This window comes from Corvus hawaiiensis, chromosome 10 (assembly GCF_020740725.1).
Source record: "Corvus hawaiiensis isolate bCorHaw1 chromosome 10, bCorHaw1.pri.cur, whole genome shotgun sequence".
Classification (NCBI taxonomy): Eukaryota; Metazoa; Chordata; class Aves; order Passeriformes; family Corvidae; genus Corvus; species Corvus hawaiiensis.
Genome location: NC_063222.1, coordinates 20,453,105 through 20,477,575, shown reverse-complemented (window position 1 = coordinate 20,477,575; position 24,471 = coordinate 20,453,105). Strand labels below are relative to the sequence as shown.

At 38.1% G+C, this 24,471-nt stretch overlaps 1 protein-coding gene across 15 annotated transcripts in view; it reads left to right on the top strand.

The window, feature by feature from the left end:
- The window catches only part of ATP11B (ATPase phospholipid transporting 11B (putative)), a 65,592-nt gene that overhangs the window by 35,800 nt on the left and 5,321 nt on the right, over window positions 1–24,471 (top strand). For 4 of the 15 annotated variants that reach the window (XR_007205646.1, XM_048313958.1, XM_048313957.1 and 1 more), the window contains exons 21-30: window positions 2,270–2,372; window positions 2,616–2,761; window positions 3,570–3,629; window positions 3,896–4,023; window positions 4,879–5,017; window positions 6,849–6,872; window positions 8,281–8,346; window positions 8,631–8,734; window positions 9,369–9,534; window positions 20,840–20,973. Coding sequence is in view for 14 of the 15 variants with exons in the window: in XM_048313958.1 (XP_048169915.1) it covers window positions 2,270–2,372; window positions 2,616–2,761; window positions 3,570–3,629; window positions 3,896–4,023; window positions 4,879–5,017; window positions 6,849–6,872; window positions 8,281–8,346; window positions 8,631–8,734; window positions 9,369–9,534; window positions 20,840–20,973 (1,070 nt within the window). In the remaining variant the exon portion in view is untranslated. Of the gene's footprint in view, window positions 1–2,269; window positions 2,373–2,615; window positions 2,762–3,569; window positions 3,630–3,895; window positions 4,024–4,878; window positions 5,018–6,848; window positions 6,873–8,280; window positions 8,347–8,630; window positions 8,735–9,368; window positions 9,535–13,345; window positions 13,432–13,667; window positions 13,699–16,376; window positions 16,468–17,633; window positions 17,757–20,839; window positions 23,812–24,471 lie in introns of those variants that run through there. The other 11 variants (XM_048313954.1, XM_048313955.1, XM_048313961.1 and 8 more) reach the window with 9 other exon arrangements.

The following is a 24,471-nucleotide window of genomic DNA, read 5'->3' as shown; positions in this document are numbered from 1 at the left end:
TTTGAGGAGGAAGTAAAAGGGAAGCCAAGACCTAGTCTTCAGTAGAGATTTGCCTTAATGCTCTCATCTAATACCATTTTTCCTTCACATGTACTGAATTTTACTCAAATACCTGTTGGATGAGATTCAAATTCAGATTTTGTGATATTTTTTTTTTTTTTTTTTTTACTCCAGAAAGCTAAGCTATGAAGGACTGTAATATTCTTTCCTTTTGAAGTTTTCTCTTCATGAAAAGGCATCTCTTTACCTTAAAGCACTAGGAAACTGTTCTGTGAGGTACTAGATGTGCAAGAGGGCAGGCTGTTTTACTGTAGCTTTTTTACCTGTTTTGAGGTCACTCTTCCTGCTTCCAGCATTTAGCCAGAGTTCTAATGCAGTCTTTAGAATCAAATCAGTATAGAACTGTTCACCTGGTATAGTGCTAGTTTCAGTAAAATGTTAAAAGGAAGTTGTAGCTACACAGAGTAAACCAATCTGTTGGATATGTCCAGTCTGTACATTCTTTTAGCTGAAACTTTTGCCATCCTCTTTCTTTAAGGTGCAGTTACTTGTCAGTGTCAGGTCCTTGTTCTTATTTTGTCATTTAACTTGATTTATGTTTTGTACTGCTTTCCTTAATTCCTCTCCTCTCCAGCAGATAATGGATATTATTTCCTGTCTTGAGTCATGAAGTACAGTAAAATGTAATTTTGATAGCAGTGACTTTTTAGTTTCAAACATTGAAGTATATAAATGACCAAGACAAATGCCATACAACTTGAAGTGCAGGGAAGTTTAGTCTAGTCTAGCACATGATTTTTTGCTGTAGGCAGCCTTTTTGTAAGGTTTATTCCAAGATTAAGCTGGAACTCAGCTTAATATTTCCTGCATCTTTAATTATAGTGAGTGTTAATGTATGGTTAGCAGTCTCACTACTGATTTTGGTATGTTTTATGACTCAAAACCTTTTTTAAACATCATCATGTCAGTCCTTTGGAGCTGCTGCCGATTGCTGCTGTTAAAATTTGCCAGAGCATTTGCCTTGACCTTTTCACAGAGATGGTTGTCTGTCTAAATTACCCAGGCCTTGGGGATCTTCAGAGGACTTATCTGGGCGATGTCCTGCAGCCTTTTTACCTCTCTGGGGCCGCTTCCTAGGATCTAATGCTAAATGTACTTGAAATAATTACCCCTTAGGAATGGGGAACCTTTAAACATGAATATTAATACCTGCAATTAGGGAATGTATTCCCACAATCAGGTGGATTTCTCTGGGCTGGGGGCTGTGTTTCATCACTGTTGTGTTCCTCGTGTGAAGTGAATTCCCACTCCTGTGAATCAATGGCCCTGACACTGTCAGCTACGACTCAATTACTCCAATACAGTTTTTTGTGTCTGCTTAACCTCATGCAGTTGCTTCATTGGTATTTCCACTTTGGGGTTTCTGGAACTTGAGGGGGGAAATGTTTTTCATACATATTTATTTTCTTGGTTTGGGAAAACCTCTTGATCTGCATTCATACCTTTGCCTGCAGCCCTTTTACAAGTGAATTAGTGAAGCTTCTGTCTTAAGCTAGAGCTCTGTGGGAGGTTAATGAATCACTAATTCACCTTAACCAAAAACCTCATCTAACTCCTCTGTATTTAGAATATTATTGACACTTACATTGAAGATCTGATACCACTGCTCCTCTTCTGAGTATTTTAGGGCCTTGCATGTCAACAATTTTTTCCCTCATTCTGTCATATTTTCTTGTTTCTTTGTCAGTTGAGAATACCCCTTGGTGATAATGAAGTTGCATTAGAAAGAAGCTATTTTCCTTAATAACAGTGTATTGATCTTTTAGCTAATGCATTTGCTTTTTCAAATTCTTCTTTCACCTGGATTAGTTCCATTAATTATAAATATGAAGAATCTGGGTTATTAAAGGGCACTAAAATTGTATTACTCAGTAAGTAAACTTTCAGTTCCAAATGTGACTTGACTTGACTTTGTTTTGTATGATAAAGCTCCAAACTAAGAATTGTAAAAGAGCGATGAAATAAGAACAGGAAAATAGGCTCAAGGCAGATAAAATATTTAAATCAGGCTTGTGCTCCAAAAAAGGCAGCTTTTCTAAAGAAGGAATTAACATATGCATGTGATATGCCAAAGATTTTTTTTTACCCAAACATGCATGTTCATAAAACATATTAATTATATCTACAGATATGCAGCTAACTGAGATACTTGGGAATTGGTTTGTAGGTAAACTGTCTAATCTGAGAGTGTTTCATTTTCTTTTTCCAGGTAGTTCGACTGTTAAAAACCTCTCCAGAGAAGCCCATAACGTTAGCAATTGGAGATGGTGCTAATGATGTGAGCATGATCCAGGAGGCACATGTTGGCATAGGTAACTTGATTTTGTCAGAAGCAATAGAGGCTTTTTAATATTTGAAGCAGCATCAAATGAGCTTTTTCATTTAGATGTAAGTGTGAGAATTAATGTCTCCTTTTGCAGCAGAAAGCAGCTGAAGTCCTTACAATGTCGAAGTGCGAGAAAACAGAACTGTAGCTTTAGATGTATGTTGTTGGGGTTTTTAAATTTGAGTTTTTGTTATACTTAACCTGTTTTGTGTTTTTTTCCCCCAAACAGGAATCATGGGCAAGGAAGGAAGGCAAGCTGTAAGAAATAGTGACTATGCAATAGCACGGTTTAAATTCCTCTCCAAGTTGCTTTTTGTTCATGGGCACTTTTACTATATTAGAATAGCAACCCTTGTACAGTACTTTTTTTATAAGGTGAGTTTTTTTCCCCAGTAAGAAATTTTTTTCAGATCTGAGATTTTTGTCAGGATCAGGTTAAATATCTTTGTTCAAACATGTTTTCTGGGCTTTTTTATTTTACATTTTACAACCAAATGCAGTAGTTTAACTATGAAATTTTTCAGTCTTTCCACCTAGAAATAGGCTTTAGGTACCACAGTGAGTTTGTCTAGGCCGAGAGGCAGATGTGTTTGTTTTCTCAAGGCAGGGCTTTTGGTTGGTTGGTTGGTTGGTTGGGGTGGTTTTGGTTTTTTTTATTTGGTCATCAGTTTTCATAACAAGTCAAAACTCACCATCTTCATGGAATTTTATCTGGGATTTCAGCTTTAGCTCCCAAGTCCCTTTTTATTTCCTTTCATTTAAAGGCAATAGCATGGTGTTATATTTTGGATTCTGCTTTGTTTGCTCCCATGCAACAAACTCACAATGAGCAGGGCACAGTTTTCTTGAAAGAAATGTGGACTCTATTTTAATTCTTAAAAAGGAACTGAGGGGAAAATGAATGGATTTCTTCTACTTTAGTACTGTTTAGACTCCATAGTGAGATGTGCTCATCAAGCACATATAATTAAGTTCATACTTTTCAGGTTCGTTGTCCCAAAGGACAAACAAACAAAATATGCTCTCAAGCAAAGCATATTGTTTTACTTTGCCAAGCAAAATGCTGAAATGCTTTACGCTCCTCCTGTGTATTGTTATCAGCTTGTAAGAGTTAGCAATTTCTTTTAGGGCTGTGAGGCATGTACTGAGGATTAACTATTTCCTTCACTTGTCTTTATTTCAGAATGTGTGCTTTATTACACCACAATTTTTATATCAGTTCTTCTGTTTGTTTTCACAACAAGTAAGTACTGCATGCCTTACATCTTGGTAAATGTCTGTGAAACACTTGGGGTCTCTATTTAAGAAAATAGGAAAGAGTGACACGAGGATCAATAGAGATGGTACACTTAGCAAATACTCATTGTTATATGAGTACAGCTGTTTTCCTAACTAGCAAATTCATGTAAGTAATCAATCTTGCTGCTATTAGTGTGCTGATAAATCTTGATAAATACAAACACTTTCTGTCTTTCTGAGACATAGAATATGTTTTGCTTTCCTTTGCAGACGCTCTATGACAGTGTATACCTGACTTTGTACAATATTTGTTTCACTTCCCTGCCTGTCCTCATCTACAGTCTTTTTGAGCAGCATGTGCACCCGCATGTATTGCAGAGTAAACCTGTGCTCTACAGGTACGTATGTCCTGCATCCATTCCCACAAGGGCACATCCTGAAAAGCAACAGTGGCATCTGCACAACTCTGGATTTGCTATTAGCCATTTATACAATATTTATCTGTAATTTAGGTGGTTTTAGTAGCTATCTTGATGAGGAAGAATTGAAGCTACATAGTTCTCATCCTGAAAGTTAATTTAAAGGAGTATTTTTAGAGAAGTGTCTTTTTATGTTAGCCATGTTAAGAGTGGAAGAGCATTGAGCACTTGATCAGCTTACATGATTGGCAGCCTTCCCCTCCATTACATGTAGGAGGTGAAAATCACTCAGACAGGAAAATGAAAAACTAGGACACCGTGGTTTTGGGGAATCACCACAAAAAAATCCTTTACTAAGAGTAGAAGTGATTTCCTGTAGAATTAGATGTCCTCCCAGTGGTAGCATGTTGCACTGCATACTGCTTTTTGGAGAAAAAAGTAGATATTTTTGTAAAAAAGAGATGTCTCTCTGATGTTTCTCTTTTTGTAAAGGTCTTTTAAAGCAGAGCAAGGGGTAAGTATCAGGAGATGTGGATTTTTCTTCCTCTTACAGTTCCACCTCCAGGAACAAGAATTCTAGTTTGTGCTATTCTGAATTTGACCCATTAGAGACCCTTGCCATTAGTGACCTCTGCTTAAAGCAGAGTCAAATCATGAGAGCTCAGAGTTCTTTTCTTGCCCGTGATTTATGTATTTTTTTCATATGTCAGCATTTGTTAAATGTGTCTCAGTGCAGTTGAAAGTTACATTTATTCAGAGAAGTAGCAGTCATGCAGTGTGGATCGCTGATGGTTATAGGCAGTGTGAAATCCAAAATCTGTTTTGTTTCTGCAGAGACATCAGTAAAAATGCCCATTTGGGGTTTAAACCATTTCTTTACTGGACCATCTTGGGCTTCTTCCATGCATTTGTTTTCTTTTATGGCTCATATCTTCTAATGGGAGAAGACACTTCTCTGCTGGGAAACGGCCAGGTACAATATCATAAGTGTTATTCTACCATTGTATTTTTGGTGATATTTCTTAATTTTCTTTAGAAAAATCCTCCTGTGTCGGAAAAATTTTGGTTTTATGAACTACATAATTATCAAAGATTCTTTTTCAGTATTTGTGTATGCTCTCAAGAGTAACATTTCTTAGTATAGAAATTGTAAGGTGTTGTCAGAAAGCATATGTCCCTGAAAAACATATCTTTCAAGGTAATAGGTGTATCATGGCTGTCTTAAACTTTGTTGTATTTTGTAAACTGTTTTTGTCAAAATCGTATTTCATAATTTCAGCAAATGAGAATTTATATTCATTCATTCAAATCTCATTTTGAATTGGACTTAATTGCAGTGTCAAGCAATGGTTTCTCTTCAGTAACTGTTACAAAGTTAGGCTGAAACTTGACAAAAGTGTTAAAGCTTCTCCTGAAAATATATTATTTGGATTACTCAGAATGTTTTTTTAATTTAGTGGTGCAAGCTGCTTTTAAATTATGCTTTTTATTCAATAAATATTTTTAAGACTATAACTTAATGAAATCATTAAATACTAATTTGACACTTTCTGTTTTAAAGATGTTAAAATTCACAGGAAGAATCGTTTACAAAAAAACTCTAAAGCTTGAATGAAACCATTACAAGTCTGTTTCGTTATTTCCCCTGGTTCTGAGTTAGTTAACTCAATTTAGAACAATTAGATACTGATTTTCCTTTGTTAAACATGGGTAGTAATGGGAAAATACATTTGCTTCTCATTATGCCATTCTTAATACTGGCATGAAGAACTTGCCAATTCTCATAGCACTTGGCAGAGTTGCAAGATATGGCACAAGGGACAAAACCAGCATCCTGCTGAATTCCCAGGGGTCACCTGGTGCCAGGGAGTGGGCGTGAGCTCAGGAAGTTTAGTCAGAAATACAGTGATGTATGGAGAGTGAACAGAATGGTCCTGAGGGGCTGCAGGCTGAGCTGGTGGTTGGCAGCCTCCCTGTGGAGGGAGGAACAGTGAAGGGGGAGTGGTGCAGCCACCTGGAGCACTCCTTCCATCATCAGATATTTGATGAGAATGTTAAAATACTTGTGCTTTAGACTAAAACGTCTCTTTCCAGCTGAGGTATGAGTGTGTCCTCTCTTGTCATTTGTTACAAGCTGTGGGATTTGAAATTCTTGTCAGTTGTAAAGGTCCTTCAGGACTCTTGTAATGAGGTAATTTTAGACTATGAATCAGTGCCTGTGGTACATTCATCTTCAGTTGTCAAAGCACCTCACTTCAAAATTGCTTAGTAAATGTCCACAGGGCAGGAAGAGACTTCTTTCATTATATTTAGTAACAACTGTTTGGTTTGGGGAATTGGCAGCTGCCCTTTAGCTTCTCATGTGATATGACTTCAAATAAATTCTAAGACTTTCCTGATTTTTTTAGTTACTCTGCCTCTCTGTATTTGCTAAATGGTGGTGATTAGAACTGGTAGAACTGTGTTGCAGTGAAGTATCTGCATTGCATAAAGTTTCTTGCAAACTTAATGTGTGCCTGGAAAAGCCAAAATTAAGGGCAAGAGGATTTTGTGCACTGCTGAAGTGCTTTCTTAATAAGTCCTCAAGAAGTGATCACCTGTAAAGATCTGTGATACAGGGTAGTGTTAGTGCAAGGCCTCACATTTCCATTCCAAGCTCTCAGTTCAGAGCACAGCAGAACAGGAGGATTGTAAATAATTTGTTAATGCTGGTGCTTTGTTAGGCTTACCTCAACACATTGTGCAACTACTTGATCTTTTAGTTCTTTTTTCTCCCCCCTTTTTCATGCTGTGCATGTCGTCAGATATTGAAACCTAACAGGCAAATGGTAAGAGTTTAGAAGAGGAGGAGATACAAAATATTGTATCTGTTACTTCTTAGGATTAAAGGATGCAGCATCCACAGTGTACATGTTCAAAAATAAAATGGTGGCAAGAACCTGTTCATGTTTTGTGTTCTAACTCTGTGACCATTGAGAGCAGCGTTAGCAAAGACACTTTCTTTCACAGGTCACTCAGGAGAAGAAGTTTAATTTTACTTTTAAGATGAATATTGCAGCAGTTCACAACAAGCACATTACTTGTCAACCATTACTGTTGGTGGGACAAGTAAATCCAAGGCTTCAAGAAGGCATGTTATAACAAAGATCTTTAAAATTATCAGTAAATCCAGACTCATGGCTGCCTCAGTTTTGTACCTTGTATATAGATGAGAGAAGCAGTTGTGAGATCTGTCCTCAGGCTGTTGGAATGTTTTTGTCAGAGCTCTGTAACAAGAACTACAACTGTGTGAATCCCAGTTCCGAGCCCCTGTGCTCTACTGACACATCAGCTCTAGGATGACCCTGACTGCCTCTCTGCATGTGGTACCTTCCTCCTTGCTTGCTTAGTCTGCTACCAGTAAACACAGAGTTGAGGATTCGGTCATTGTTCAGTTTGCCAGTGGCAAAACCAGCTGTGAAATAGCAACATCTTCCCTGTGGTCCCCCAGCTGGTTCTAGGCTGGACCTGGTGTAGAATGGCAGTTCTGAGTAGCATGTGCATAGATAGATACAACCTCAGCATCCCTGCTTGGTTGTCAGAGCTGAGATTTTATTGTTGTAGACCTTGTTCAGAGTTTTGATAGTTTAATTTATGTGCACAAGAGAATACAAAAGTGACAGATTTTAGTGTTTCAGAATTGAAGCTTAATTTTGTGTTTATTAGCCTTGAAACAAAGTGTCTTTTCCTTAGAATTTTCTAAAATACAATGGCACCATTATTTTTGAATTGTAGAATTGTGCTTGGGGTTAAAAGTGAACCTTCATTTGATGCTGCATGTTTAAAATTATCTGGAAGTGTTTAAACTCAAAAGTGTTTTGCACTTAAAGTGAATACCTTCCACACAATGTTTCCTTTCTATGGACGCTTATAATTAATTGATCAAATTGGTATCTTCATTTCCTATCATTTCATATTACTGTTTTGGCCTTTTTTTTCCATATTTCATGTAGCTTTTGTGGTGATTTGTTTTGAACCAAGAAGAAAGATGACTTGTGGGTTGTTAATTTTGCTCTTATCACAAGCTGTAGTTTTTCTAGTAGTTTGTGTTGTATCCTCCTTGCTTTTTTCATGATGATTACTTGTCACAAGCTTATGTCTTATTTCTTTAGTGTAGCTGACTTGAAAAGATTCCTACTGTGAATGCTCTTAATAATATTTTTTTCTTCCATGATTTTTGCCTTGCCATTTTCTTAGATGTTTGGGAACTGGACATTTGGTACTTTGGTCTTCACCGTTATGGTTATAACTGTTACGATGAAGGTATGATATTACTCCGACTGCTCTCTGTGTTTGGATGAATAGGCAAATATGCAATAAAGGAATAATTTAAAATTTATTCAAAAGTTATTGATTCTTGAGGATTCCAGATAAGTGACTTTTACGTTTAGTTTCAACAGTGGTTGAAATTTTTCTTTAGTTTTTTGTGTGTTGCAACAATATTTATTGTTTGGGCTGAAAGTTCATAAGTGTGTTCTGACTGGTATTTATCATTTTCTGTGAAGTGAATGGAAAACAGAAGCTCATGGAAGTTATCTTTGTTTTAGATGGCACTAGAAACTCACTTCTGGACATGGATAAACCATTTTGTTACTTGGGGATCCATTGTATTTTATTTCATATTCTCCTTGTTTTATGGGGGAATTATCTGGTAAGTGATTCTTTTGTTTCCCCCTTTTTATTACATGTAATTTTGATTAAGCTAAAAAAACCACTGAAATATTATTTTCTACCATCTTGGTCTGAATTTTATGACAGGTTTGTGGAAAAAGATGTTTTAAACCTAGACTGGCCACTTGCTTTTGCTGATTGAAAAATTCAAGCAGTGCTGCTTTGCTGTCCTGTGCTCAAGGACCCACAGTACCTGACTCTGACAGCCTGTGACTGTAAAGGCATTTTTAAGAAGTAAATAGGTGCCCAAAGGTGCTATGTAGTAGTTAAATAATTGCAACAGAAATAAAGATGCTGGGGTTTGAATCAGTAAAGTGAAGCATTTTTGCTTGTAGTTTGGAGTCTGGAGGGATAGGATGGTGATTGATTCTCTGCAACTCAATTTAAAACTGTATCAGAACCTTTTCCTCCGAAGTTCAGTACTCTCTTTCCCTGGAGTTTATTTGCAGGTCAGGTCCAACAGGTTGCTGAATTCTACATGGACATGGTGCAGTTGTGACTCTGTATCCTGAGTCTCACTGCTTGATGTAAAGTAAGATACTGTTGAGACAGCCTGTGCTGTACTTCTGTTTCTTGAAGTTTTTTAGTAATTGCCACTTCTTTTAACTTTTCAGGCCATTTTTACATACCCAGGATATGTACTTTGTATTTGTTCAACTGTTGTCAAGTGGTTCTGCTTGGTTTGCCATAATCCTCATAGTAGTTGCTTGTTTGTTTATTGATGTTGTGAAGAAAGTGCTGTACAGACATCTGCAACCAACAAGTACTGAAAAAGCTCAGGTAATGTTATGCTTTTGTATCCAACTTGACCAATAGTTACCCTCTTACATTGCTGTCATGTTTAATGCAGAGAAGTGTTCTCATTTTGAAATACACTTGTTAATTTAAAATCACAAAAGTGAGGACACCATTTTACAAGGCAGTAATGTTTATGTTTAAGTAATTGATAACAAAAAGAATAGAATTATTTATGAAGGGGTCACTCAGTCTTTTGCATCTCAGCTTGCTGCTGTATGAAAGGATCATACTGTGCATTTTTATACTGCTTTGTAGAGGGTAACTTACTTTTTTCCTAGGCATTAGAAGTATTAGAAGCTGCCACTGTAATTGGCACTGAATAGTTCTTAAAATGTGATGGAAACAATAATTTTAAAAATTACTTTAGTAAAACTTGTTTTAATTAGTATTTCTTAAATCTCAGTAATTTCATATGCTATGCATTTGATTGTTGATTCTGTAATTAAAGCTAATTACCCATGTGGCGGTTTCCCAGATTCATAGACAAGGTCTAAAGTTATGCTGTGGTAATGGAATCTCTCTTCTGCCTGACACAGGCTACAAAACAATCCTTTAAATCATTCTGTTGAGATTAGGCTGTCTTTTAGGTAAATATCTCATCTCTGTTTGAGGGTTTTCTTTTTAGAGACAGTTATGGAGAAGTCACCCTGACCTATTGTTCTAGTAGTGACTGCCTCTCTGGTTTCAGTTTTCAACATTTTATCTTTTTGTACTTTCTCTGCTAACCTGAGAAGGTTTCTATTACAGTTTTTGTTTTATTCACAGTTAGGTTTGTGACCAAGTTAATTTTAGCACTGGTAGGTAGATTGGACTTGCATCTTCTGTCAAAAAGGTTCTTTTAGAATCTTTTCATCATTCTTGTGTTCCTCCTGTAATTTTCACCATTCTTCAACCTCATCTTGAATTTTGGATTTCACCAGTGGACACAGTATTTCCAGCACAGCAGACATCAGTGCCAAGTATGGAAATAATGAGTCCCCATTCAGATTACAGAATAACATACATCAATCACCTGTTGTCTTCTGCTTCTTCTACATCTGCAGGTGGTGATTAATTTCCTTTGGGTCATTGATGAGAAGTCAATTAGCATAGGGCCAGAAACAGTGAAAGTGAATGAAGGACCCAGCTGTCAGAGATATCCCATGCACAGTTGCAGCCTGAAACCTGTTAGCAGTTTCTGTCCATCTGTGTGCCATATTAATTTTGTAATGTCCTAATTGCTTAATGGAAATGGCACTGAGCTCTGTGCCATACAGAACTCCTGACTGCACTGCATCAGTGCTGTTATCTTCAGCATTGAACCTTGTCATTACTTTAATGTAAGTGCACGTTGATTTGCTTAAATTATATCACCCTTCTATTTTGTGTGGTAGAAAAAATCCATGTGAGACGTTCTCTTCATTTGTCTAGGATCAGCATCATGCTGACAAGCCTACTGCTAGCCAAAATACCCCATTAGTCCCTTTTCAGAACTGGAATATTGGCTGCTTTTTCCTGTCTTGGAATTTTTAGCTAAAAGCTGTGGTAAATAACCAATGACTTTCAGAAGACTGTTCAGCTAGACCTGATAAGACTCTGGATTGCACATTACTGCACTTCTTGGATTAGAGTGTCTATAGGCAATGATACCTACCTATCTTTTTTCCCCCTTCAAAAGCTAGTGGCAATATTTATCAAACATTCCCTTTCCTTCCTTGTTGTACATCAGCTGTTGCTGTCTGGCAGGGTATTGGGGTGGTTCTTGAGGTTTTCCTGTTCTTGAAGTGCTTGAGTTAAAACCCAAAAATCCATATGTTTTTTTCCTGCCTTTATCCATATACTTCCTGCTGCATTCTCTTGCTTTAGGAGTCCTTTCTAAAGAATTTTTGGGTTCAATTTGCTTCCATTACAGCTGTGCTGTCAAGGACACAGTAGGGCCTCTTATTTTTAAGAAGGAATCTTGATGAATGTCTAACACCTTTCCTGTGGCTATGGCTTGATTCCTGGCCATGGGGATTTTGCTTTGTACATCTCTTTTAGTCAATTTTTTTCTTATTTGCTTTCTACTTTGCATTTGACAGAGTCACCATTGAGTCTCTATTTACCAAAATACTGTCTTTTTTCTGAAAATTCTTAATTCCTGATGCTGCAAAGTCAAGGTGTCTGAAATGGGATTTGACCGGAAATTCTTCAGCAGCCAATGGTTTCTCTTTGTGTGTCTGATAGTGAAATTATAGTTAAAAATGTATTTGCAAAAAGATGGCACCTCCTTGTTCCTTTCTTGAGGTTAAATCTGCTTTTAATGAGACAGTCAGCTCCACTGGATTTCATTCACTGTTCTTGCAGTGAGGAAGTAGATGTAACTGAAGAGAAGCAGATGATCAGCTTAGCACATTTGTTGTCAAGAAGTGACAGAATGCTTCTTTTACGATCATACCTCATCATTTGTGTTTAAAAATCCTGGTAAATATTTGTCTTTCTGTTTCCAAGCAGAGGAAGAGACCGACTTTCAGATAGAAAGGGTTTGGAGAATGTCTTTGTCCTAAATGCTGAGGGTGATGACTGATGCTAGGGACTTCTGTGGAAGTCATTGAAGGAGTAAATATGGAACTTTGTATACTGTCCTTTTAAATTATTTTTCATAGTGTAAGTGCACCCTCTGTATAACTGAATATTTTTAATCATTCATTTTTAATTGTAGGACTACATTAGTATATTTTCATATTGGGGGAAAGAAAAAGCTTGATTTACAGTTACTGTGGTTTTGTCATGGCAAGATAAATTGTTACATGACCTAGTTCCTTGTTTTTAAATTGCAGCTATTTAGGTTATTTGTTTCTGTTTGCCATCATTTAAATTCTAAAATCTTCCCAGCAGTAGTGAGCAAAACACAGGTTTTTCAGCTGAAAATGCTTGCTCCTATTGTTTTAATTTTTCAGAAATTGTTTGTGTGTGACCTACCCGACTTAGTGCTTTGAATTCACTGTATCTGTAGGAATCTGCCTTACCTTGATTTTATATCTTTTTGTTAGTAGGAAGTGATAGCATTGAGAGTGAGTTTGCCTCTGATCTGTTAGATGTTACATGTAGCTAAGTTACTCATAAGAGAGCAGAGAAATTCAACTGATACGAGAGAGAAATTTGATAGGCTTTTACATGTAAATATTGTTCTGGCACAGCAACTTAAATCTCAGTCGTCCATTTTGGGAAACTAAAAATTAAAAATTTGGCAGGCAAGCATGAGTTGACTTTTTATAGAGAATGAGCTTGGTTAATTTTATGTTCCTTAATGCACTTAAGGTGAATGTGTGTTACTTCATTTTATGTTAGTTTTGCTGGGTTCCAAGGGTTTTTTGCTGGCCTAAAGAAAAGCTGTCTTATGTTTCACTTAGGTCAGTTGCCCTGAAGTAGCTTGTGGGCAATTTCTCAATATAGGTCTGTTACAGAATCTTACAGGAGGAATTGGACAGTAAGGTAAATGTGAATCAAAATATAAATCTCTGGGTAAAGATAAATCACAGCACTATTGAGGGGAGAAAGCAATACAGAATAAAAGTGTCTGGTAAAGCACAGATGTAAAAGTGTGTAGGCCTTTTCTCTCAGTATGAAAGCAAAGGTACTTTAAGAATGGTCCTACCAAACAGTGACTGGCTGTGATGATCCCAGGAGCTGTCTTGAGGGTACCAGACTTGTGTTCTGTATATGATGTGTATTCCACTTAAATAACAATGTGTTGTCCTGTGTCTTTCTCTCAGAAAATTACTGCTGCTACTTACTGACATGTATGTTCCATCCCTTCTCTGTCCAATTGTAGATGTACTCCAACAGAGTTGCTTTAAGTGACGAGTTCATCGCACTGCAGCCATTGTCCAGGGCAAGGAATCAGCTGAGCAAAATTAGGTAGAGTAGGAGGGACAGTTCCTCATCAACTCTTATGCATGCTCAAGGTGAACTAACCAGTGCTGAGAGAGATGGGAAGAGGCATGAATATATATTAGTGGGGTGAGAGGGCAATACCTCTAGTGCAGAAACATTCAGTTTGGTGGTTTCTTGGCTTTGCTCTGTGTTTCTGAGCCAAATGCTTCTCCTAAGTAGCATGTGTTGGACATACTTTTTTTTTTCTTTTCTTTTTTTAGGAAAAAACATCCCTAGCATGATGCTCAACTTTCAGAATAAAGATCAGCTGTTCTTGCATCCATTTTTAAATAATCGTAATTTCTAGCATGGTTATAATGCTTTTAGTTTCTTTATGATAAAAATTAACAGTGCTTTTTGCATGCTGGATAATTTCAGCTTCATAAGGCTGTGACAGGAAGATCCATGTACTTCAGGCAGCAATTTCTTGCAAGTTATTTGGCCATTTTAATTTGCTTTCAACTGTGTCGAAAGAGCAGAAAATGTTTGAAGCTTGGGTGTGTCCATACCCTTGTGCAGCTGAGGCTTTTTGTGTCTGTTTTGTGTAGCTATAAAGTGAGTGTTGTTTGTTTTCAATGTGTATAGATACATATTCCTAAAGGCATTTGGCTACAAAGTCCCAGAAAATTACTCAAAACAAGATCAAAGCGTACATGTGTCTGTGTAGGTAAAACATGATTCTGCAACTCTTCAAATGTACCGAGTTCAGCACATGAAATGCTGTCAAATGCTGATTCTCTTTTGTAAGACTTAAGCATTCATATGCATCAGCAATGTCTCAATCTCAATCCCACCAGTATCTACTTGTACATCCTACAGCAAGAATTAATGCAACGATCTGATTCCTTTTAAATATTTTTCAAGGTGACTTTGTTGTTAAAAATGTACAAATAGGTGCCTAGGAGAACCAACTAACCTACATTTTAGGAACTTAATTGCAGTTTGTTTAACCAAAAGAGAAAAGTTCTGTATTTTCTCTGGGAGTGCACTATACCTTTACAAGGCAAAACTTGAAATGGCCATTGTGTTGTGGTGTTAGTGACCCCACTGTGGAACACACCACTTTGGATTTCCAAATCCCCAGGGGGATAGTGGTGGGCTGGTTTTATTTTGTTTTGTTTTGAATTCAGCCCTTAATAGCTTTAAAACAGGCAAAGTACAATATACCTTTTGAAAGCTGTTAAACTTAGCAACATATTGGGGAGGTTCCTCTGCAAAAGCCTTTACAAGTTAGCTTTTAAAATTCTTGGTTTATCAGATATCTTGGTTTATCAAGTTACCTTTTAAAAACTTTGGATAAGTGTATGGAAGTCTCTGTTTTCTCAATGAATTATTAAAGTGAATTACATCACACATCATATCTACGCCAAAGGTTTTAGAACAGAAGATTCTGTTAAAATTTCAGAAACTAGGCACATTTGAATGGTTATGCAGCTGGATAGTCAAAGGAAAATAAAGCTGTCTAGGAATGCAGCACTGTAGCCATTAAAATGCTAAAACCAGGAGAACCCTTGCATTTTTTTGTAAGGCAAGTTTTTTGTGAGGCAATTTTCTTCATATTAAAATCAGGGAAGGGTTGGAAAAAAGGGGAAATCTGTTTTGTCCCTGAGTAACAAATGATCACGAAAATCCAATTCTCTTGTAAGTCAGAATTTTCGCACTTGAGTATCTAATAGTACCTGAAGTACAAGCACTGGGTGCTTTCTAATATGTACTTGAGCTTGTAAAGTGCAGCAAGAAGCAAACAAGGATTTGGGTTTCTCTAGTTTATTCTGTCTTTGGACAAAGTTCAGAAGTTATCCTGTGGATCCTTGCCTAAAACAGTGAAAAGGAAAATCAGTTGATAGACAGAAAGTACTCCCTTCACTATACTAAATAAAATCTAATTTGGAGGGAAGAGCATGGGTTGGTTTCTGTGGTTTTCCCAAAGCAATGTGGCAAAGAAGGCAAGGAAAACTGTAGGAGGATGAAACAAAACAGCTGCCAGGTGAATGTGTAGCTGTAAAGCAGCTAATCTGTCACACCTCATTTGTACATGCCCACCCACGGACTGAATCCTTTGTGACTCCAGAATGCATGGAGGTTGATGAACAGACTCTGGCAGGTTTTTGTTGTTTGTAAATATGTATTAAAAGTCTCAAAAGGAGCATAACTCCAGGTTAAACTGAGTTATGCTTTGTTCTGCCAACATGCTTCCTGTTCTCTTGGAATCAAAAGGAGACTCCCTTTATGAATGCAAATTAAAAGAGAAGTATGATGTTGCAATAATGTTTTATTTCTGTAGGCTTCACAGCGTGCAAAAAAATGTTCATATTGAGTATGTTGGTGATGTACAGTTAAGATCTTTGAGGGGGATCTTCTAAGTGTCCAGGTGATACCTGTAAGTCAGAATTGCAGTCTTGTGTGTGCCTGTTAAAGTCTTGCTTCTAAACTTCACTGTCTCTTTTGGAACTTGGGATGAAGAGGAAATGAGGCAGCACAGGCCAGGTGCAGGTGTTGTGCTTAGCTGGAATCTGGCTGAGCACTGCTTTCCTCCATAGCTGTCTCTCCTGTTCTTGGAATGTGTGAAATATGTATTTTAGGGTACTAGCTGGGTCCCATTGTATCTCATTCCATGTTTTTATCTGTAAAGACGGCGTTCTGTCTGCATGTATGTCAACATGTCCTGTGCTTTGTAAGAACTGTCAGAAATCTTAAGCCACCTTTGAGCAGGACAGATGTTTTAATACTGCTTACTTGATGGGATTAACTGGGTTTATAGAGTTTCTACCTTTGGACAGTGTGTTATGAACTGTACACAGAACTGGGGAAATATAAGACACCAGAAAGGGTTTTATTTACAGAGAGGGCTGTCAGTGCACAGTGTTATATCCAGGGCTCTGGAGCATTTAGCTTGTCACAGCCAAACCCTGTTCTTTCCCCATCTCCAGCCCCATGAGTCTGTTGCTGCCTGGTTTTCCCTTCATCTCAGTCCAGATCTGCTCTTCAGCTGTCTCCAGAACTCCAGAACTCCAGGCCCTGGTTGTATGGCCTTCATTACTTGTCTGTATTTTTAACTCTAGCTCCTGTTCTGTAGGATTCCCCCCCTATAGCCTTCTGGTCTGACCCAGCCCAGCTGTGCCAAGAGCAGAGAGGTCTCTGTTCCTTTTACAGCCTGTGTTTTCTGTAAGGAACGTGTAATTTCCAAGAAAACTGTCCAATGGAAGCATGAATTCCCACTAGTGAGGTGTACTAGAACACCCTGATGTGCTGCACTTTGATCCAGAGTAGTCTCTTCCTTTACAGGCCCGTTCATTGTGTTAGCATAGCTTGGTGCTGATCTGTTGGCTAATCCACAGAATCTGTTGCAGGAAGATGAGGAAATGAGTAAAGAATGCACCATTTTGGATTTGTCTTCAGTCACAAAAGTGCACATACTACTTACCTGAAGATACTTTTGTCTAATGACTTGGAAATAATGAAATAATTTGGCATTTGTAGGTTCATTTGATGCAAAGAGTAGAAAAAGAAGTGATGAAAACATCATGGCAGTGAAGTTGTTAGATGTCAACATTCCTATATACTTTCTTTAAAAATTTAAATCTAATTGCTTGGGATTTTGGTATAAAGTGTATTAAGGGTTAAAGAAAGTGAGTTTTACAGTAGGGAGCAAGTTTTAACTTATTTGTGGAATAGTAGTAACCATATATATCTTTTTTGAAGCATCCGTGTGGCATCAGAATATTGGCAGCTGGGACCTGGGCTCAGGAAAACACCCTGCAGTGCCCTTAACTTAGTGTACAGGATTAAACACATGCCCTGTTCCTCAAAGTCCCAGCTTTTCAGTGTGATTAAATGTTGGGTTGAAATGTCTGTCCTGTGGCATGTGGAATAACCTGCAATAAGACAAACTGAAATGGTCCTTTGTGTTAGAAGGGGGAAAACAAAACTCTAAAATCTAAGAATTGTAGACAGATTCCAAATTGGGTTTCCTTGTAATCTGTGGAGCACAAAAAGACCAAACACTTTTAACACTTGGGTGCTGAGAAATTTTTGATCCACCAAAAATAAAAAGTGCCTCTTGACTTTGTAAATATGCCTTGTTCTCTCACGACCAGACCTGTGAAAGTTCTTGTAACAATGGTAACTGTTTTAAAGCAATTCAAGCGCGGTGCTTTATAAGATCTGTTGCTTTTCTGTCCTTCCAGATGGAAGAAGATAAGGGTTCAGTCAGCTCAGCATGTGACTTTGCTGAAAGCAGGCACAGAGGGGAAGACAATAGGCAGCTGCTAGACCCATCTTGCCTGCCCGACAGTTCTTACCTCCACTAGGTAGTACTCCCACTGTACCCTAATGTGTGTCTATTTATTTACATATATCATATAGAGACAGTCATTGAGCCATCTCCAAAATGCCCATGTTTTTGGTATCTACAAGAAAAATTGGATCATAGAATGTTGGTTTGATTTTTTTTTTTTCTTTATCAAGCTGAATCATTCTTTAAATCTGCACCTCAGTCTCAGTTGCTTTTTGATTTATTGCATCCAGTGGGCCATTCTCATATAAAGTATTATATTTATTGAGATCCTGGATTTTACCTTATGAACATACTTTATTTGCCACTCAAGTATTAATAATATCTGGTATTTCTCTATACTCATTAGTTTTTTTAAAGCATTGTCTCTCCTGCCTTGTATTTCCTGAGGGTTTGTTTCAGGTCTTCAGGGAACATTATGCCTTCCTGCCTTGCCATGCCAGGTTTTACTTTGGTATAAAACTATGACCATATTTGTCCTCCACAGAGAGAAAGGGAAAAAAGGGACTCTGTAGCGTATGTGTCTTCCTTCCAGGTAGTGGATGTAAATCCACGTTGACCAGGCAATGATAAACAATATAGCTACATATAAAATTGAGTTGGGTTTTTTTGTCCTTAATGTTCTCACAATATTACTTTACACTTAACAACTGTTCTGTCAAACTCACAGTTGTTTCCAGGCTTATGTAAGGTCTCATATGAAATTTTTTAAGAAAGTAATACTAACTTTTCCATAAGTTGTGGTTCAAGCATGCTCCTAGGTTTTTATATCTAACTTCTGAAGAATAAAGGAGATTCTCCAGAAAAAGAGACATCAGACCTCCAAAATCCAGAGTTGAGAGTTCACTCCTTGGAAGCTCGTTTGGGTTACTCTTGGTTCCTCTTTCTGATAGTCTTTGGATAATATCCAGGACTGCTGGCTCTCAGGGTAGCAGATTCTAAGGAAAAAAATGGTTTGGTTGATCTGATCCAGCATACAGCTACTGTAAAGTGACTTTCTGCAGTAACTGTAAAGGTCTGCTTGAGGATAATGGATGAACTAAATACTCTGAAATTCTAAGTGTAGGAATGTTCAGTTTTGTAATGCTCTGACCACAGCTATGAAGGTCACTCCATCTGTAGCAGGGGGTTTGCCTGCTGACCTCCAAATGGGAATTTCTTCTGCTCTCTGTAATCTCTTGTGTCACAACTCTGAGAGCACAGTCTGAGGTGGCTCTGAAGGTCATATTTGCAGTGCTGCAAAGTGTGCTATTCCTGATTTTGGTATCTTCTGTGGCACTGCAGTTGGGACCACTCGTGGTGGCCCATCGTAGGAGGGTGTTCAGGGACTCAGGCTCTGTTGAGGTGTGTTTTGTTTGTCTTTTAACCAGAACCCCTTTCAGACCTGTCACTTGCAGTTCTTCTGCTCCTGCCTCTCAGGTACAGAAGTTCTTTGTCACAGTTAATGTTCCTTTTGTGTCCCAAAGACCCCCCAGATGAGTGTGTGAGTTAAAGTGTGTTCTGCCTGTACTCAGCTGCAGCCTGTGAGCTGTGGCATCCACAGGATCAGGGGGCTCAGTTTGTAGAGAATGCTGTATGTTCCACCAGCTGCTGAGTGCCAATCCTGTAAACATCACGATGAGTGGTGTGATGGGAAGGTCTGGAGGGGCTGTGGGGAATGTGGCATGGAGCTGAGGAAGGGGCAGGCACAGGAAAAGGTGCATGGAAACAAACACCAGTTCTGCCTGTGTGTTCCTCCTTGTCCTACCAGTTGGGATTTTTCTCTTGTATTTCCAAATGCCTCTTGTTTCTGTTAGCTGCCTCTTCTTTGTTGTGTAGGCTGTTCTGTCGTGAAGCTGTAAATGTGTCCAGCTGCCTGTTTGGGGGAATTAGGAAGGAGAGTGTGTCCACTCATAGTAAACCATTCCCATAGGGAACTCTGAGGTTCCTTGCTTTCCTTGCAGTGTTTGGCAGCTGTGGGTGGCATGGAAGAAATTGGGGCTCAAAAACAGAATCTTCAGACAACAGTCAGTGACCTTTGGTGTCACAGTGAGAAATTGTGGGAAGGCCTTAAGTGAGCTGTGTCCCATCATGGACTAAGATGCCTCCTTCCAGAATTCTTCTTTCACTGGTGTGAGGAGAGAGTAATGGATGCTTAAATTCAGCCTGTGTGTTCAGTATTTGTTTGACAGAATGCTCTCATGGAGAGCTTAAAATTAAATTAAAAAGCATCCCCACAGTTCACATTTTTATTTCTCTTTGGAATGGTTACTACTGAAGTCAGTTTAGGATATTCTCTGTGCAGAAGTAGGAGATTCCAGTTATGCTGCCGTTAGTGCTGCAGTGCTGTAGAGGAGCACACTGGTAGGTGGCACTTACACCCATACATCTGTTACTGCTTTCTTTTCATTTTATTTCTTTTATTCCTTTTTTTCTCACCTACAAGACATGAGCTTTTGAAAGAGTTTATTATGCTAATGTTGAATTATTCTTCATGCTGGCATGAATGTGACTAAACCTTTTTGACATCGGCCTTGTTTGCTTTTGGAGAAACCATGTTCACACAATCAGGAATGTGCTTTTGTTCCATACCAAGCCAAGGGGTATCTATGGTAGTGATATAATGTCAATTGTTGTAGGAAGCTGCATTGTGCACTTGAGGAAAGATTACTTGGGATAAGATTGCTGTGTTGTATTCTGCAGCCTGAAGCTTTCTCTTGATAGATTTCCCTTGAAACAGGGCTGAGCTGGTATAAATTGCTGTAGGGCCACAGAAGTGAATCAAGGCATCCCAGCTGAACGTGCATGTGCTCTGCTGTGGGGTTTGTTGGAGGGAATTCCTAACCAGCTCATTTCCAGTTAGGCAGATGCGGTGCCAGACCATTTCCATGTGCTCACCAAGGCTGCACTCAAACCTTGGGAAGAGCAAGTGTATGTAGACCTTAGGAAGTGGTAATATTATTATTGTAGTTCTCCTATAAAATTGAAAAATATTCAACACTCTAGCTTTAAGAAAACCTGCTTTTCCTGAATATTTTTTGGTGACATCTTCATTGCTAGAATTTGTGAGTACTGATTTTCCTTTCTTTTTTTTTTTCCCCTTTTATTTCCTCTTTCCAGCTTACTGAGGCAGGTTCAGGTATCAACTGCTTGGACTCCATGTGCTGCTTCTCAGATGGGGAAACAGCATGCACATCTGTTAGAAGAATGCTGGAACGACTAATGGGAAGGTGTAGCCCAACCCGGGTCAACAGGTGTGGCATTTCTCTCAATAGCCTTTGCTGCAGACGATTCTCCTATAAACTGGAACCTGATGAGCCTGCAGCAATAGATGTCTAGAAACCAGCTGCAGGTTCTGCTTATCTAAGTAGAAAATGCAGCTCTTTATTGTACTTTCTTTCATCTGAAAAGATTAGCTTCTTGTTTCTTTTTGAGTGGTTTCTTTTGGGATGGGGAGGGGAAAAACGGTTTTCAAAAGATTTCTGTTAAAGTGTTTAGTTTGGCGTTACAAGTTCTTGTGTTGTATCTATCATAATTTTCTCTTGATTTGTACATTCTTCTCTTTAGAAAATCAAGTCTTGCTGCTGTTTTTGTTCTCCTTTTTATGATTACTTTTTTTGCCTTCACAGATCAGGAGTTGTTTGTAAAGTCAAAAGACTTTTCCCTTTGGTTCTTGATGTACAACCTCCAAATATTTACCTTGGAGCTTGCATTACTCCTGAAGGTATACAAAAGGCTCACATTCCCCCCCTTAAATATAACTTCATTGTTAGGAGGAGAGCCTTTAAATCTTTCAGCCATCGATTGATATGAAGATGAAATATTTTTGTAGTATAACTTTTATAAGCTATTTCTAAAATCAGAGTGATTGATAGAACAGAGTCTTCAGGTTCTAAGAATTTTAAATGTTTTTTGGGTTCCAGAAGGTATATTGTCAAAAACATGTGTGCCATTCCAAAGCATGTGCTAAATAAATCTTTCCTTCACAAACCACGTGTGAAACAAACGTCAGTGGGGTAAAAGCACGTTGAGTAATTGAATATATCTGAGGAGCAGCACTGCTCTTGCAGTCAGCCCAACTGGGAGAGGAGCTCTCACTGAATCCTCCCATGTGCCATCTCCCCATTTCCAAACCAAGAGGGTTAGCAAACAAATATGGAAATATTTGGGGGTAGAAATAAAAATAGTCTTTTGTACATCGTAATGTCTGTCCCTGAATGATACCATGGTCCTCCATTGGTCAAAAGGCAAACCTTAAAACACCGAACTTCACACATTTTCAAGGAAACTCATTTTGTAATTGAACAGCTTTGTCTCTTTCAGTTAAAGGTTGTGAGATCGTTCATTGGGTATCAAATCTCGTGTGGGTAATTTTCACTGACAGCTTTGTCAGCTCTGATTCTGCCTTTAGGTATTGCCTGGTCTGTAGCTCATCTCTGTTGGAACTCTTGTGTTGAACACAGTGTCTGTGCTTTCAGTCAGTCTCTCTCTTCTGGCTTGCTTATAAAACTTACTGAATGTTTCTACAAACCTAGGGTATGAGTATGCAAGAAGTTTCATTTCATATGAAAAATGAACTGTTACAATTAAATACATTTTTAATTCAAACTTGCTGTGTAGAAAGCAGGCATGATGTGTAAAATAAACAGTTTAATAGAATTTTTAATCTACAAGGTGAGCATTTAATTGGTCTAAAAATCAACATTTTGGTAGCAGTTGCTCTAACTTTTCTGGGGTTTTTTTTCACTTCTCTGTAAAACTGTGCTTTCCAAATGAGGAATTTCTCATGCTACTTCTTTTCACTTACTGTTATCTAATTAGGGCAGATTGTTAGTTAACAATTGCCTTAGTAACCTGTAGTCTTATAAGGTAGGTATTCTGTGTTTTGTTTTCTGCAATGGATTTGCAGTTTTACAATTTGCTCTTTGTTCCATTCAAATTTTCTTTCCTTAAGAACTCAGAAATATTTATTGAAGCTAACTCGTATTTGACAGAATATTAAACACTTTTTTCAAGACTGCTTTTTCTCAGGTTTCTTTTCTGTTTACCTCATGTAGTTTTCAGATGAAGTTCCATCTAGCCAAATAGTTTTAGAGTTCTTAGAACACAGACATTAGGATTAATTTTAATGAATATGCAAAAACTATCTTGGTGCTACACTAAGGGCTTGAAATTCTGTGGGTTTTGCTTCTGCCTCTGGTTGAAATTGCTCTGAACAATCATCTAGTTTCACTTAAATTTATGAACAGTACAAATAGAAAAGAGAGAGGTTTTTTTAAGTCAGTCATATTTGCTTTCTCCAATGATTTCAGCTCCTTCCACTCGGTATTGACATTTAAAACCTGGCTTAAAAGTCAAGGGACCATTTTATCTCTTACACTTTCTTGGTAATATGAGAAATTCTTTATTCATTTTTTAAATCACTAATTGTTTAAGTCACATGAAGGAGTTACAAGCTGTGAAATGCTGAAGGTACAGTTAAGAAAATTATTGGGTGATTTTAAAATGCTCACAAAATTGTTTCGGCTTTGTTCACAAGCTTGAGCTGCTTTGTTTTTATCTAAATCTCCAGAATATTGTGCAGTCCCCAACAGGATGGTCTTTTGAGTACTTTTACTCTATAAAACAGCTAAGTATTCAACCAGGAGGTAGCTGCAAATTATTTTTTTTGATTGAAGTGACGCTGATGAATATGTTATTTGTGCAAGTGCTGTAGAATTAAGGACACTGTTTTAAATAATGTTGCTGTAGCCAGTTTGTGTTGTATTCTCTGCTCCTTATATTCTGTCAAATACGATATTCTGTCAAATATGGTAACATGAAATCAAACATTGTGTCAAATTTTGATAAAAACTTTGATGAATCAAAGTTGTACAAATGCTTGGAGTAGTGGGCCACAGGAATATAGTCTCTTGTGCTTAATTTACTGCTTGTAAAATGTATTTGAGAAGTATTTTCTATAGCTTCATTCACCAGTTAGAATATAAAATGTGTGGTGTGGTATGTTAAAATTCATTTCTGTCTGTCTGTTCCATTAAATTGTCTGTCAACTTGTCAGTCACTAAAATATTAAGAATGCTGGATCACATACATTACTTGTACGGGAATCATTGCTGAGTTGTTGGGTCTCCCATTAGTGGTTCTTGTGTCAAGGCACTGCATGGAACAGCTCTAGAGAAACAGCAGATTTCTGACTAATCCTAATTTGGAGGATAAGCTCGTTGTGTTTTGATTTCCTGCCTTCCAAACTTGTTCAGCTTTTCCCACACAGTCCTGTAATACTGTCCAACTGAGAGCAGTATTTCATCCCAAGCAGCAATGTGTCCAAAGTGAAAGGCATTGCGAGACCCCTCTGAGTCATCAGCTGTGATGTCTTGGGTGGTTCCCTGATGTTCTGAAGTGTGACAGGAAGGGATGAAACAGGTTCATGGCTGTAGATAAGTGTTGCCTCTCCCAGGTTCAGCCAGTGTGGATGTTTCCCGCTGAGACGCGGCTGTGCCGGGTTTCCAGGGTTGGCTGTGTGCTCCACAGGGCTCTTCTGGAATGGCCTCACGGTGCCTCTGTAGACAGGTAGCATTCACAGCCTCCCAAGGCACAGCACTAAAGCTTCAGCTGCAAAACAGGCATAAAAACCTCTGCTTGTTTTTAATTCATAGTGATGGAAATATCTGTAGCTGTGTTAATTACACAGCAGGCATGAATTGGCCTCTGTTTCCAAAGGTCTGAATGAACTGCAGGTACCTACATGAAAT